The following is a 14535-nucleotide window of genomic DNA, read 5'->3' as shown; positions in this document are numbered from 1 at the left end:
GGGGGGCGAGAGAGCGAGCTAGCGAATGGAGGACGGGAGGGAGGGAGGGGCTGAGCTTGTGCACGCGCCTCCTCCTCCTCCCCCTCCCTTTGCCTCTCACCTTGACAAGGACGTTGGAGTCTGAGGAGGGGGCGTCTCTCCTCCTCCTTCACATCTTGCGGTGGGGTTTCTGCAGCTGGCCCCAGGCCCGAGCGCAAAGGACGGACCCCCCAAGAACAAAGCCTCTTAACACACAAGTTCTACGGAGCCCATTGGCAGGCCCCACCACGCAAGACACGCCCACCCTGAATGTCCAAAGGGCCGCTGTGACACTGTACAACGCCACTCAGCCGGGGAGCGGAAGTCATTTTACAGAATTAGGGGAGGGGTCCTCAGTCTCTCCGCCTCTCCCCTTCCCCGTCTCTTTTGAGCCGGGGTCCCTCTCCCCTTCCCGCGTGTAAGTGTCCCTGTCTTCAAGCCACTTGTCTACTTTCCACACTTCGGTGAATTTCCCAGGATTTTCATAGGCAAGGAATACTCAGAGGCGGTTTTCTAAGAACCCCAGAATCCTACAGTTGGAAGGGAACCCCATCTCCAGCCCCCGGTTCTGCCATGCAGGAACTCGCGATCAAAGCATCCCTGGGACAGAGGGCCCTCCAGCCTCCAAGGAAGGAGACTCCGCGAGACTCCGGGTTCCGGCGTCAGACTCTGTCGGGGGTTCCTTCCTCGTGTTCAGTTGGTTTCTTTCCCCGGGGTCTCAGTCCATTGCGTCGGGTCCCAGCCTCTGGATGGAGCAGCAGAGGCCGTCTGGCTCCATGTCACCCCTGACCTTCCCTTCTCCAGGCGAATCATATATCTAGCTCCTCCTTTCACCATTTTGGTCGCCCTCCTTCGAGCCTAAAGCACTTGGTATTCCTTGGCGGTCTGACCCTGCTTAGCTTCCAATATCAAGCGGGATCTGGTGCCTTGCGCGTAGTTAGGCCCACCCATAATGGCGGTATGATCCCATTAACCGACAACGAGGATGGCATGTCCGCCTCTCCCGTCCCGATCCCGGTCTTGCTGCGGCTGCCTGGGGCCCAGATGTGACTCATGGCGAGGGAAGCGTGTGTCGGGAGGTCCTAAGGCAGGCGCACCCAAGCGGCCCCTCGCCGCAGGCTGCCCCTCTTTCCCAACCCTCTGCATGGGGGGGGGGGAGCCTCTCCAGCGCTCGGCCCCAGGGCTCCGCATCTCTCCCTTGGGACCCCTGCCTGCCTCTCTCCGCAGCTGCCCCTCTTAGGCCCTTCTCGGACCTCTTCCCTGGACGGTGGGCCCCATATGGGCTTCCCCAATGGCTCAAGCCCCCAACCCGGCACTGACTCGGTTCAAAGCAAAAGCCCAGCTAGAAAGGGAGATCTACCCCCAGCCCCCTCCTCTTTTCCCGGCGGCGCTTTGGCCCCCCCCGGGCTCCTTGCCTCCCACAGACCTGAGGGGCCCCCAAAGCCAGGTGGGTTGAGGGCGAAGGGTTTTCCTGAGAGCAAGAGAAAGATTGGAAAGAAAAGGGAAAGTATGTGTGGGGGCGGGGGCGGGGGGGAGGTCTTTCTGGCCAAGCGGGGAGCGTCGTCGGCCTTGGGCAGTGCTGACCCGGAGGAGGTTCTCTGGAGGCTTCGGCTGAAGCCAAGTGGAGTTGGAACGGGGGGCGCTCGCCCCATATCCCTTCCCATCCCACCGCCCGAAAACCCGAGGCCCTAAAGCTGCTCACAGCCTCCCATGCAGCGGGGGGGGGGGGAGGAATAAAAAAGGAGGGGAGACGCCTGCCTCGTGGGGGCTGCTCCTCTCAAGGAAGACACACGCTGATGGTCAGGCCAAGGTTTTGCGGGAAGTGGGGGGGGGGGCGCGGAGAGAACTGTCCAGGGATGGCCAGCGCAGGTGGGCTCCGTCTTTCTTCCTTTCTTTCTTGGAGACCCTGCTGAGGGAGGGGCTGGCATGGCTCTTCCCCCTCCCCTCCCTTTCGCCCCCCCCCCCGCAGGGAAGGGCAGCGCTGGCCCTTTACACCGGAGGCAGGGAGGCAGGGATCGGGCCTTTGGAGTCATCCCACCCTCCGAGGCTTCCTGCCGCTGCAAGGGTGACTCACTCGCCGGGCATCAATCTGAGCACTGACAGCCCGGAAATCCGGCATTAAATGATGCCCCCGGAGTGGGTGGCGGGGGGGGCTCGTTTGCCAGGAGAACGGAGAGGAAATGGCCGAGAGAGGCAAAGGGGAAGGGGCGGGGGAGGACGCCCCTCTAAGTGGCAAGGAGGGATTTTCACCCCCAACCCCGCACCCGGGGTCCCCCGGCCCCCGACTCCTCCGCCCCCGATGGACCACTTCCTCCTCGGCCCAGAGGCCGTCGCCCCTTGGCTTCGCAGGGGGGGGGCCGCTTGGAGCAGCTGCCCTGCGAAGGGTCACTGCGTCCGCAGGAACGGACTTGGCAGGCCCACAAGACACCAGGGGCCCCTCACCCTCGGCCTCGTACCCCTCAGGAGCCCCTCCCTTCTTTAGCTGCAGAGGCGGGGCGGATGGGCTGCAGCTGCTGTCTCGCATCTGGAGGTTAAGGAGGGCGAGCGGGGAAGGGGGCGTCTGGAGGGTAGGGGGCTCATTGCCCTCCTGCCTGGCTTGTTCCTTATTGTGGGAAGGAAATGGGTCGCCTTGTTTTAGGAGAACCGAACGGGAAGGGGGGGCTGCGGGGTACCCCCCCTCCCAGTTTGACCGCGGCCTTTCTGCCCAGACTGAGACCCCAGACCACTGGAAGTGAAAGTGCTATTAACTAGGCTCTAAATGTGGCGACCCCATAGAGGCGAGGGCAAGTGCGAGACCCCCTCCAACCGCCACTGGCAGCATCCCCGAAGGGAAGAAGGGATCCAGATGGGGGCACCAAGACCTCCCCCCCACCAAAAACAACAACCTACGCACTCGCTTAGAACTCGGTGTCCTCCTCCTTTTCCAGGACGTCCTACAATTCAGCTTTCTGTCCAAGAGGAATTTCAAGTGTCCTCTGTTTTGAGCACAACTAAAAAACATGCATCTATATTCCTAGGAGTGTTTTCAGCTTTTATTTGGTAATGTCTCGCATTTTTCGTGAATGTCCGACGTTTTGCAGTACCCTGGCCTCCTTTGTGGTCAAGACATCAGGTCATCCTGCCTCTGACCCATTTGGAGCACCACTTCTTTGCGGGAGGAGACGAAGGAAAGCAAGTGAAGGAAGGAAATGAAGGCCTGCAGCGAAGTGGGGGCAAGGGCCGTCTTCCGCCGTGTCGCCCCCGATAAAGGCCAAAAAGATCCATGAAGGCCGGCAGGAGGAGGACCCTCCCCCCAGAATGACACCCCCCCGACATACAGTGCAGCAAAAAGGAGACCATGAAAGGAGAGGAAGAGGAGGATGAGGAGGAAAGCGCGAGGGGGAGTGGCACATGGAGAGGGGGCCGCGTGCCTCTGCCGTCAGGGCCACACCCGACCCCCGTCCTTCCCGGACCTCCTTCTCCGTCGCCGGACGGACGGCAGGGGCTTCGAAGGGGGGGCGGGGGAGGAGAGAGACTGCAGAGGCAGAGCGCGGGAGGAGGATGACTCATCGCCCCCTCCCCTCCTCTCCCCTCCCTCTCCTCCCCCTTCGCCCCCAGAGAGGCCTCGGCGGCAGCGGATCTATCCTCAGCCTCCGGGCGGGGCGCGGCTCGGAGTTTGGGGGTCGGGCCGTGAGGGAGGGGGAGTAAAAGAACATCGGAGGAGGGCCCTATGTGTGCGGAGGGCAGGCGAGTGCGAGACCACCCCATGGAGGACGGAGGGGACCCCAGCCGCCAGGGGAGACCAAGGCCGTCCTAAGCAGCCCGGCCCTGGTGGGACCACCACTCCCGCCCCCCTGCCCCCACCAGACCAAGGACTCCCTCTGGACCTCGACGTCACGCGCGCGTGCCCCACACACAACACGGAGCGCACGTCGAGGCCCCGCGTGTCGCAGCCCCTCGTGCACGCGCCCTGACAAGGCCACCCACACAGGGGCCCCGGGAATGACGTGGCTGCGAGGCCCGCGGGAGGGAGAGCACCTCCCCCCACAGCAGCCGCAGAGTCCCCCTCCTCTGGGCAGGGAGCCCTGGAAGGAATGGCGATGGGGCGGGGTCCCTTGGAGCTCTCGCTCGCTCGCTCGCCCGCCTCCCCTTCATTCACCCTTCTCCCTCCCTCCCTCCCCTCGCTCCTCACTCATTCAGCCACTCCGCTTCCATTCACTCGCTCGCTCTCTCACTTCTTCCTTCCTTCATTCATTCATCCTCGGCTCCCTCCATTCACTCACTCCGAATGCCTGGTCCCCCTTCTGCGCAGGCGCGGGGCTCCCCTCCAATCCTACCCGGATTTTATGAATGAACATTGACGTCAATGGAGCCCCCCACGTGGGCCGGGATGGCGCTACAAAACCGGCCGCCCAGCCCCGCCGCTCTCCAAGGTGCTGCTGACTCTGACGCTGAGCTCTCGCCCGACCCATCGACCGAGAGGAACAGCGGGTGAACCGGAGCCCAGACGCCGCCGCCGCCGCCAGGGAGAGAGACGGGGGGAGGGGCAGAGGAAGACCCCTCCGCGCAAAAGCCCCGCCGGCAGCTGCCTCCAGCCGGTAACGCCAGACTCCCCTTCTCTGCGGAACGGCACATGGGGGGAGGGTCGGTGGGGATGGGGAAGGGCTCCTTTCGCCCTCGGGGAAGCTGCTCTTGCTGTTGGGGAGGGGCAGGAAGGGGGCCGGAGGCGGAGGCGGCGGCGCATTTCGGCCGCAGAGGAGGCGCCGGGGCTTCCCTTCCGGAGTGCGGGGGAAGGGAGGAAGGGCTCCCCTCGGAGCGGAGCGGGGGAGGGGCGGAAGGAGGCGGCGGGCTCCTCTGCAGAGACAGGAACCGGGGCGGGGGCAGCCGTCTTCCTTCGGGAACTCCGCTCTGGGAGGGGATGGTGGCTGGAAGGTTCGGGTGGGGCCCATCCCTTCCTGGAAAGCCAAAGGCGTTCCTTTTTTTAGGGGGGGGGGCGAGGAAGGAGGGAAAGAGACGGGGGGGCGGCGGCGTTTGACTCATCTTAGCGGGAGGGGGACAGATGGCGGTTGAAGAGTCGGGACCGGGGGCGGCATCCGCAGCCATTGCGGCTCCTGCGACACATCCTTTAGCTCCAGGGCGGGGCCGAGAGAGGCGGGGGGCGTCTGGGGGGGGCCTTCGGCTTGTATTAAACCCCGCGGGGGGGCGGGGGGAAGGAGGGCGGGGGCGCCTCTGCTCGCGGGGGCGGTGGGCGTGAGGACTGCAGAGATGGCGCCGAAGGGGCGGCCCCTCCCTCTTGCACCTGCCCGCCCCTCCGTTGCCTGTGGCCCCCACTTCTGCCGGGGGGAGGGTTTTGTTCCCGAATAATCCCGGGTGTGTATCCGTGTGTCGCGGTGAGTGAGCATAAACAGCGAGAGCCCACCCCACCTACCTGAAGCAATCCCTGGGCGACCTTCTCTGAGAAATGGACGCCTGCCGAGTAGCTTGTTAGGGGCAGCTGTGTGTGTGTGTGTGTGGGGGGGCTAATGAAGGGACCCCGACACTTCTCGGCGGCCCCGTGACGACTTCCTCCTCCTCCTCCTCCTCGCGTGTGGGGGGGGGCGTTGAGACAAGATGATCCCCCCTACGCACGGCCTAGAGATGAGGCAATGGGCGCGTCATCGGGGAGGGGGCGCTACGAGACCCATATTTCCCGGGCTTGGCCTGGCAGAAGCAGCCGCTCCCTGGATCCTTCCAGGGAGGCCCTTTCCTCGCTGCCAGCCCCCAATCCCCGGTGGGCTGCTCTGCAGAGAAACCGCCCGGTTCGGCACCCACGGAGGGAACGGCTTCGTCCGCGCTATTAGCAAGTCCCGATTGTGGCGGGGGCGGGGGGAGGGGGTCTCTGGCCGCTCTGACCTCTCGCCTTCCTCTCTCTCTCTCCCTCCCCCTCCCCCCCAACAGCCTCCCCGGGCGCGATGCTCGGCCACCAGGACTTCTGCCGCGCGGGCGGCCTCTTGGCCCTCTTCCTGCTGGCGCAGTGCCACCCCCGCCCCGCTTCCGCAGCCCCGCGCCCCCGAGACGGAGGCGAGGAGGCTCAGCCGGAGACCCAGCTCGGGCCTCGGGGAGAGGCCGCTGAGGCCGTGGGAGACGAGCTCTTCCCGGACGTGGAGCCCGAGGCGCTGGCGGCGGTGCTGCTCCGGGCGATCCAGCAGCCCGAGGAGGAGGAGGAGGTCCGCAGCCAGAGCCGGTCCAGCGCCGAGGTCCAGCCGGAGAGGAACCCCGCCCGGGAGGAGGACCAGGAGGAAGAAGAGCCGGGCCGGTTGAAGGACTTGCTGCGGGAACTCCGGCGCTTCGCACCCGGCGCCGGGGAGGGGGAAGCGGCCGCGCGGAGGGGGTCTTGGCGGGCCCGGGAGTCGCCTCCGCCCCGCGAAGCCCCCCGCGGAGACCGGGACGAAGAGGCTCCCAGGCCCAAAGCCCCCGCCAAGCGGCGCGCGCCCTCCATGCCATCTGGGCCGGGGGCGTCGTCGCCGCCGGGGGGCGAGGAGCCGTGGTCCGGGGCGCGGAAGCTCCGTCAGCAGCAGCACCTGGAGCACCAGCTCCTGCAGCGGCGCTACGAGGAACTGGCCGAGAGCCGGCGTCAGGCCGAGGAGGCGCGTCGGGCGGCGGCGGAGGAGGAGCGCCTGGCGGACTTGGCCTCGGACCTGCTGCTCCAGTACCTCCTGAAGGACGGTGAGCAGGACGAGGGCGAGGAGGACCGGGACCGGGACGAGGAGGGCGGCGGGGCGGCGGGGCGGCGCGGCGGACCGCTGCTCTTCGAGGACGAGGAGGAGGAGGCCAACGTGGCCGAGGACAAGCGCTCCAACGAGGCGGCGGCGGAGGACGAGGAGGACGAGGAGATCGACCCCAACACCATCGACCGCCTGATCGAGCTCTCGAGCCAGCTGCACCTTCCGGCCGACGACGTGGTGGACCTCATCAACGAAGTGGAGGAGAAGAAGCGCAAGAAGGACTTCCAGCCCCCCCGCGCCAAGGCCCGGGTCCCGCCGCTGGCCCCTCCGCCCCCGAAGCCAAAGAAGGCTCCCCAGCCGCAGCCGCAGCCCCCGCCATTGCCCCCGCCCCGCTACGCCGCCCCCGGACTCTCGTCCTACCGGCCCCCGCCGCCCCCCCGGAAGCCCCTCCAGCCCCGGCGCCCGAAGCCCGATGAGTCCGCCTGGAACGAGATCCTGAAGGCCGAGGGCGAGTATCCGGCCCCGCAGTGGCCCACCCGCAAGCTCTCCAACGCCATCAGCCCCTGGACCTTCCGCCCGCGCCCCGGGCCCCTACCCGGCCCCCTGGTGCCCCGCCAGGAGGAGGAGGAGGACCAGGAGCTGGAGAACTACCTGGCCAGCGTCCTGGGCAAGCAGCCCGGGCTCTTCCCGTGAAGGCGGAGGCGCTCTCCCGCCCGCCCGCCCGCCCGCCCTCCAGCTCCTCTCATCGGTCCCGGTTCTTGCATGAGTCAGAACAATCCCATCCCCCAACCCAGGAAGAGGAGGAGGAGGACTTCCGGCCCCCACCTCACCCCGGAGCAGCCAAACCTCCCCCCCACCGCCGTGAAGGGAGGGCCACTGGACACCCCCAGCCCGAAGGCGCAGGCTTTTTCTCCAGGAGAGTGTCGGAGGGGGACACTCTCTTCAAAGGGAGTCCCCCCCGGCGCCCTTCCCCCGCCCTGCCTGGCCTCAGGCCCCTGCCAAGTTTAGGAGGGAGGGAGGGAGCGAGGACCACCAGGCAATGCGCAGACCCCCTCCTCGTCCACAGCTACTTTGCACCTGCCGAAGGGGGGCCTCTAACCACAAGACCCTCCGGACGGGGAAGGGGTCTCCTCCGGCCCAGAGAGTGGAGCCGCACAAACAGCGGGCCCCTCTAAGCCCAGACCGAGTCTCCTGGGGGAGGTCCGAGGGGGGAGCAGGCGGGGGTTACTTCGTGGGTGCGGCAGAAGACCCTCCGGGAGCCACCACCCGGGAAAGCCAAGGCCAAAGTCCGGCGGAGAAGCCAGTGGCGGAGAAAACCGCGGGGTCATTTCCCGCGCGGCCCCGTTGGGTCCAAAACAAGCAGACCCTTCAAAGGTCCCGGGGAGAATGCCGGTAAGTACGGCCACGGGGGGGGGTGTCCCTGATATTCTTTGCCCCCCCGCCCCCGTTCGAGAGTGACCTCGTTCCTCTGCAGGGAAAGGGAACCGAGAGAGGCAGCCGGAAGCCCCCGCGCCAACCTTCCCGGGTTTCCGCCCACAGAAAAGGACCCCCCACCTGCGCCCCCTGAAAGAGGTGAAGGGGGGAACTTCCTGGTCAAGCTCCACCAGAATCTTGCGGGAGGGGTGCCAAAAGCCACTCGTAGACCCCACACACGGCGCCCCCTCCCCCAATGCTGGGGTCTTCCTGGCGTCCGCTCCGGGGAACTGCTCCGAACTGAACCGGTTTCCGGCTCACTCCGCTCCTCGCAGTCCCCCCCCCCAATCTTTCCTCCTTGTGAGCAGGGCCCCGAAATAAGTGCCCCTCCTGGGGGGGCGCCCCCCCCCCGAGAAGGTCCATCTCCAAAGCGGCAGCCGGAAGCCCCCCCCCCCCCCAATTCCAAGCAGGGGTCTTCCGTTTGCACGCCTTCCGAGACTCCCCCGACCTTGTCCTCCTTGGCCTCGTGATGTCCAGTCTTGTGAAACAGAAGAAAAAGAACCAAACCCACCAATGGAAGAAGAAAAGACAAAAAAAAGAGCGGTGTCCGTGGTCCTGATCCGTTTGTTGTTCTCGAAATAAAAGACGATCGGCCTGTTGTAAATAATGTGGGATTCCTAGTTTTGCTAAGAAATAAAAGCAACTATTTTATTATGAGTTACTCTCGTTATTTGCCCTCCGACAGCACCCTCCCCCCCCCCGCGAGGTCCAGGAAGGAAAGGAGGGACCAGGGAGCAGAGGGGCTGGGGGGGAGGACCCTGCCGGGCCTCTGAGCGCGTGCAGAGGGCGGCCACCGCAGGAGCAGCGGCGGGAACCAGGGAAGGCCTCCTCTTCGGACCCTGGGGATTCTGGGATGCCCTTTCTGGACTGCCGCTCCCATCATCCGCTTGGCTCCGAAGCACAGTCTACCCGCCTCCCCCCCCAATTTGGGCCGCAGAGGAGTCCCTATTTGCCAGCCCCCTCCGGGCCACATGCGGAGGAAGGAAACGTCCAGTTCCCGGCCATGACTCCGTCGAGGAGACCTGGAGCTACGCGACTGTCCTGCGGCGAACCCCCCCCCCCCCGGCGACAATGTTTGGTGGTGGGCTGTAGCGCCCAGCATCCCCCGCTCCCTTGGCTGCTGTGGCATTCGGCTTTGAGCCCCAGCTTCCCTCCAGGGGTCCCATCCTCCCTCCCTCCCCCCCGGGGTCTCAGCCGGGCCTCGCTTCCTATGGAGACCCCCACCCCACTCTCCGAAAGAACCGTCAGCCAAGGGGGGAGGGACAAAGGAGAGGGGGTCGAGTCCATGTAGGAAACTGGGGGGGGGGACCATAAAAAGGACCCCCCAAAGATGACCCTCCAGAAAAGTGAAGAACTCCAGATCCCAAGAGGCTGCCGCGTGTGTGCGGGGGGGGCACCCCTTTAGATCGGGGCTTCTGGGGGGGCTATTTGGGAACCAGTCTGAAAATTAAGGAAGCCCCCCTCCCCCGTTGGCTCTTTGGCGACCCCCCCTTTTGCTTGGAGCAGTCAAATCCTGGAGGGGGGCAGACCTGCCGGTGCCCCATCACCTTCTCCATGGGGGGGTTTGCTCCCCCTCCCTCTCCCCCAGCCCCCCAATTCCCATCCAGACACCACACAAGAGGCAAAGGGACACCAGGGGCTTCCGCACATGATTTATTGCCCCCAAATCGACAACCACCCAGAGAAAGTCAGGAAAGGGGGCCGGAAGTGGGGAGGGCAGATACAGCTAAACTTCCCCCGAAACCCCCCCACAGAGTCCAGAAGGGGGCTCAAGAGAGTGAGCAGCTGAGTGAGGGGGGCCAGCCCCAAATGTAGCCCCCCAAATACATTTCTCAGCAATTAAGAGGCAGAGAAAGCCAGTCCCCCACCCCCCTCCTGTCTGGGGGAGGAGTCAAGGGTTTGGAGTTTTGCAGCCATGATAGGCCCCCCCATGACTGCTGGGGGGGAGGGGGAGGCAGGAAGAATCAAAAAGGAGAGGGGCTTATGAACCCCCATTTCTGAGAAAGACAACAACCCCCCCTCCCCATAGCAAGGACCACCAGTATTTACAGCATAAGAGTATGCGGAGCTGGCCCCTCGAGAGTTGCCTCCAGCCATAGCCAGTGGGCACCGACCCCCCTGGCACTGCGTGGGGGGCAGCAGACGGAGGGGGCAAGTGGCAGTGGGGGAGAAAGCCAGGATCCGGCGGCGGTGGTCAGCTACGCCAGCCCCATCTCCTCCAGCACGCTTCGGGGGGACTCATCCTCCTGTGGAGGGAGAAAAGGGAGAAGTGGACTTAGGGGGAGGAATGGTGCAGAAACAGCCTGACCCCTCCCAGCTGGTGCTCAGACCTCAACACCCCCCCCCAAGGAAATGAGAAAGGCACTCTGCACATGCCCAGAAATGCTCCCTTGGCGCCCTCTGCTGCCTGGAGCCTTCTGCCAAAGGAGCTCAAAAACTTGGGAGGAGGGGGAGCAGTGCCTGCGCTGCAGAAGCTGCTGCTGTGGATTCTGCTACTCTCCCCCTCCTGCCCCCCAGGTCCCACCCCCACATTGTCACACAGGGAGCACTGTGCTGCTGCTGCCCACGCAGAGGAGCAGGAAGCGCAGCGCATGGCAGCCTGGCCCCATGGTGACTCATTGGATGCACCAGAGCCAAGCTGGCGGCTGCAGCAGTGGGGGGGGGGCGCCTGGGAAGAGACACAGGGGGGCAGACCCCCTCCCCTCCCTGTAGGGTCCCTCGAGAGACCCCCACCTCTACCTCCTGCAAGAGGTCGGCCTGCTCAATGGCCTTCAGGACACTCTTCTTGGAGGTGTCCTGCACCTCGCCCCCCATCAGGAACTCGTCCAGGATGAAGTAGGCCTTCTCAAAGTTGAAGATGATGTCCAGCTCACACACCTGTGGGGAGGGGTGGTCAAGGAGAGCTGCGGCCAGCAAGGGGGGGGGGCTCTCCTCCCAAACCCAGCCCCCCCCCACCCCAGAGAAAGAGCTGCCCGCTGCCAAGCCCTTCTTAAAGCCAATTAGCAGCCACACTTGGCTGGCTTTCATTAAAGAGGGAAAAGGAGCGGCTTTGTGGGGTCTGTGAAGGGGTTTAAGGAGTCAGGATTAATGAAGGGAGGATTAGCATTGTTTTTAGCCCTCTGCCCCCCCCCCCCCCGCCAGCCCTGGGAGGAGGCCCATTTCTTCCTGTGATTTGTGTGGAGGGGAGTGCCAGGACCCCCACGCCTCAGGCCCCAATCCCCTCCTGCTTCCTGCCTGGCGCCCAACACACACAGTCCTATGGGGAGGGGGCGGCAGGTCAGAGCCACTCCCCACCACCCCACACCTCGGCCTCCCTTTGGTCAGCAGTAGCCCCCTCCCCTCGGCCTCTGCCCACTCACGCTGCCAAAGTACTTGTCCAGCAGCTCCACATAGCGGTGGATCAGCTCCAGGGTGATGAGTTCGTTGTCCTGCCCCTCAATGGCACAGCAGAAGTAGAGGCTGGCGTACCTGGGGGGCAGGAAGGAGAGCGTACAAGGGAGGGGGTCAGGTCTCCCCCTCCCCAGGGGTCTATGAGGCACCGTCTCCCAAACCCTCCCCCAGCCAGGAGTTGTTGCTGCCAGACACATCAGCTGCATCCTTGGGTTTGGGAGCTGATGAAATAGTGGGGTAGGGGAGCTCGTGGTGTGGGGGGAGGAGAGGCCATCAGCTCTGTCCCAAGCAGCAGGAAGCCCCCCCCCCAGAGCCCCCAACCCTCCCCCGCACATGGGGCCCAAGAGGGGGAGGCCCATGAGAGTCAATGGGAGAGAAGGGTGCCAGAGAATTGGAAGTGGGAGGAGCATTGCCCAGGGCCCCCCAGAAGCCCTGCAAGGTGGGCAAAGGGGGAGAGAGCCCCCACCTGCAGAATCTGAGGGCAGAAGGCAACCGTTGAATGGGGGGGAGGGTCAGCCTTAGGTCAGGAGTCAGTCCCTCCCCATGGAACGAGGGAGGGAGGGAGAGAGGGAGGGGGCTTCTTTGCTGCTGGGGCCACTGGAAAGTGTAGGGGGTCATGCTTGGCAAAGTGGGGGGGGGACTTCTTCTGCCCCACAAAAGAGAAACTGATGCTTCCCCACCCCACCTTCTGCTTTCGCCTGGGTGGGAAAGGCACAAGGAGACCCCCACCCCACCTTCTGGAAGCACCTGGGCCAAGGGCCCCCTCGGCTGACCACGTGGGTGGGGGGTACCAGAGATACCGCCCCTTTGCTCTCCCCAGCCCCCTAGGCTGCCTGAGGGCAGAGAGAGGAGCCCCCTCCCCACTAAACCTCTTCTCTCTGGCCTCCTTGAGTGGAAGAACCTCAAGGTGGTCTACAAGCAGTGAATAGCTGGACCCTGGGAAAGGGGTAGGTGAGGTTTAAGGGTCTCACTGGGTGGGGCAAAGATTGAGGTCCTTTATCTCCAGGGGCTGCCTGGGGTGTGTGTGTGTGTGACCTCACCTACTCCTTTCCCGGGGTCCAGCTATTCACTGCTTGTAGACCACCTTGAGGTTCTTCCACTCAAGGAGGCCCGGGAGAAGAGGTTTAAGGGTCTCCCTGGGGGAGGCTGCCTGGGGGAGGGGTGTGTGTTGGGGGGCTGTGAGCCCCTGCCCCCCTTGGGGTCCCTCCACTTGAGGATGCCAGAGGGAGCCGCCCTCTCCCCACTGAGGGGTAGTTAGGGCTCTCGCTGGGTGGGGCTGCCTGGGGGGAGGGGCGTGTGTTAGGGCTGATTCCCCTGTCTCCCCATTTCTGGGGGTCTGTCTATTCATCGCTTGTAGACCACCTCGAGGTCTCTCCACTCAAGGCAGCCAGGGGGTAGTACTTTAGGGGTCTCGCTTGGAGGGCCTGCCTGGGGAAGGGGCGTGTATTAGGGGCTGTGACCCGCTTGCCCCCTACCTCTAGGACCTACCACTAGAAGAGGCCAGAAGGAGCCCCCTCCCTACCGAGGGTAGTTAAGGGGTCCTGTGGGGGGGGGGTCGGGGGTCTCCGTGGCCGCTCACTGCCTGTAGACCACCGTGAGGTCACTGCAATCGAGGAAGCCAGGGAGAGGGGCCTCCTCCCCATCGAGGGGTACTTCAGGGGTCTCTCTCGGGGGAGGGGCGTGTGTCGGGGCCGTGGCCCATTTTCCGTGGGAGGGCTCTCCGTGGCCGCTCACCGCTTGTAGACCACCTTGAGGTCCCTCCACTCGAGGAAGCTGCACATCTTGGGCTTCCTGGCCAGGACCACCTGCATCAGCTCCCGGACCATCTTCTTCTTGTCGCGGTCGGAGGTGGCCAGGTACCACTTCTGGAGCCGGAGCTTCCCTTGGCGGCTGAAGAGGAGCATGAAGCGCATCTGGAGAGAGAGCCGGGCCGGTCAGAGCCAGCAGCCGGAGACCCCCGCCCCAAAAGCAGGAGGAGGGCGACCCCTTTCCCTCGCTGCCTGCCTCCCTCTGTGGGCCCAAGGGGCAAAGGCAGTCGCCCTCCTGCCCTCTGCACATGCTCAGGGGCGCCCTCGCTTCCGGGGCAGAGGAGAGACCCCCGCGCCGCGTCCCGACAGGAGTGGCCCCCACCCCCGGACCGGAAGTGGCTGCCGGGGCCCCTCACCATGGCGACGGCGGCACCTTCCTCTTCCTCCGAGGAGCTGCCCAGTGCCTCCCGCCCGGCAGGGCCCCGCCTCCCACAGCCGCGCATGCGCCCGGGCCCCGCTTCCGGGGAGGAGGGCGCTGGGTCTCCTTGGCAACGCGAGGGCGGGCGGAGGTTGCCGAAGCGACGGGAGGAAGGCTGACGTCATCCCGGAAGGATGGTGCTCGGACCAGCATCCTCTGCGCCCCTTCTCGCATGCTGGGAAATGTAGTTCCCTGGAGGCTTTCACAGCTGCCTCCATAGGAAACTGTGGGGCGCGGGCGGCTTTCGTGTCTCAGGGTTTTAACCCTTTTAAAGGGGAACGAAAACAGGCAGGAATGGAAGTTAAACTTGTTAGAGTCCAGCTTTCATCAGCAGAAGAGCAAAAGTGTGGGCAGACTATTCCTTTACATTTGTCCTCCTAAAGAATAAAGACTTACTCCAAAAGTACAGGAACAAACATACGATCAATAATAATAATAATAATTTGTCCTAATTGGTGTGAATAGAGCAGGAAGAGGCTCCTCTGTTGCTCTGAGACTGAGACTGAGGAGGCTGTCAGAATCTCGGGAGAGAGTCTGTTAAACCGCCTCCAAGGGACTGAGTGGCAGGAGTCACATTCTAGTACAGAGGTCCCTTGTTCTCCGCTGGGGTTCGGTTCCAAGGTCCCCCATCCGCGGATCACAAAACCCGCGGATGCTCAAGTCCCCTTAACTATCAGGGCAGAGCAAAATGGTGTCCCTTATCAAAAGGGAAAATCGAAATGTATACTTTCTTGAACCTTTTCAA

General features: G+C 64.4%; 2 protein-coding genes across 3 annotated transcripts; one reads left to right on the top strand and one right to left on the bottom strand.

Annotated features, from left to right (window-relative positions):
* The first annotated feature begins 4489 nt into the window (after positions 1-4489).
* VGF (VGF nerve growth factor inducible) lies at positions 4490-8831 on the top strand. Its single transcript, XM_089504277.1, has 2 exons — positions 4490-4595; positions 5935-8831. Exon 2 carries the CDS (start codon positions 5949-5951, stop codon positions 7392-7394), a length of 1446 nt encoding a protein of 481 aa, XP_089360403.1. The 5' UTR covers positions 4490-4595; positions 5935-5948; the 3' UTR covers positions 7395-8831.
* Positions 8832-9804: 973 nt separating this feature from the next.
* Positions 9805-13831, bottom strand: LOC149275774 (AP-1 complex subunit sigma-1A). 2 transcript variants are annotated; one of them, XM_089504279.1, is made up of 5 exons: positions 13729-13831; positions 13299-13477; positions 11534-11642; positions 10908-11051; positions 9805-10420 (listed from the first exon to the last, which is right to left on the bottom strand). In XM_089504279.1, the coding sequence occupies exons 1-5, from the start codon at positions 13813-13815 to the stop codon at positions 10373-10375; spliced, it is 567 nt and encodes a 188-aa protein (XP_089360405.1). In that variant the 5' UTR covers positions 13816-13831; the 3' UTR covers positions 9805-10372. The 2 variants fall into 2 exon arrangements, with proteins under 2 accessions (XP_089360405.1, XP_089360406.1); XM_089504280.1 differs by having other exon boundaries at positions 10914-11051.
* Positions 13832-14535: the final 704 nt, after the last annotated feature.

Source organism: Sceloporus occidentalis, unplaced genomic scaffold, assembly GCF_023333645.1.
Source record: "Sceloporus occidentalis isolate IW3139 unplaced genomic scaffold, rSceOcc1.0.p SCAF_265, whole genome shotgun sequence".
NCBI lineage: Eukaryota > Metazoa > Chordata > Lepidosauria > Squamata > Phrynosomatidae > Sceloporus > Sceloporus occidentalis.
Note: the sequence above shows the minus strand (reverse complement) of the source record. Positions and strands in the feature narration are given on the sequence as shown.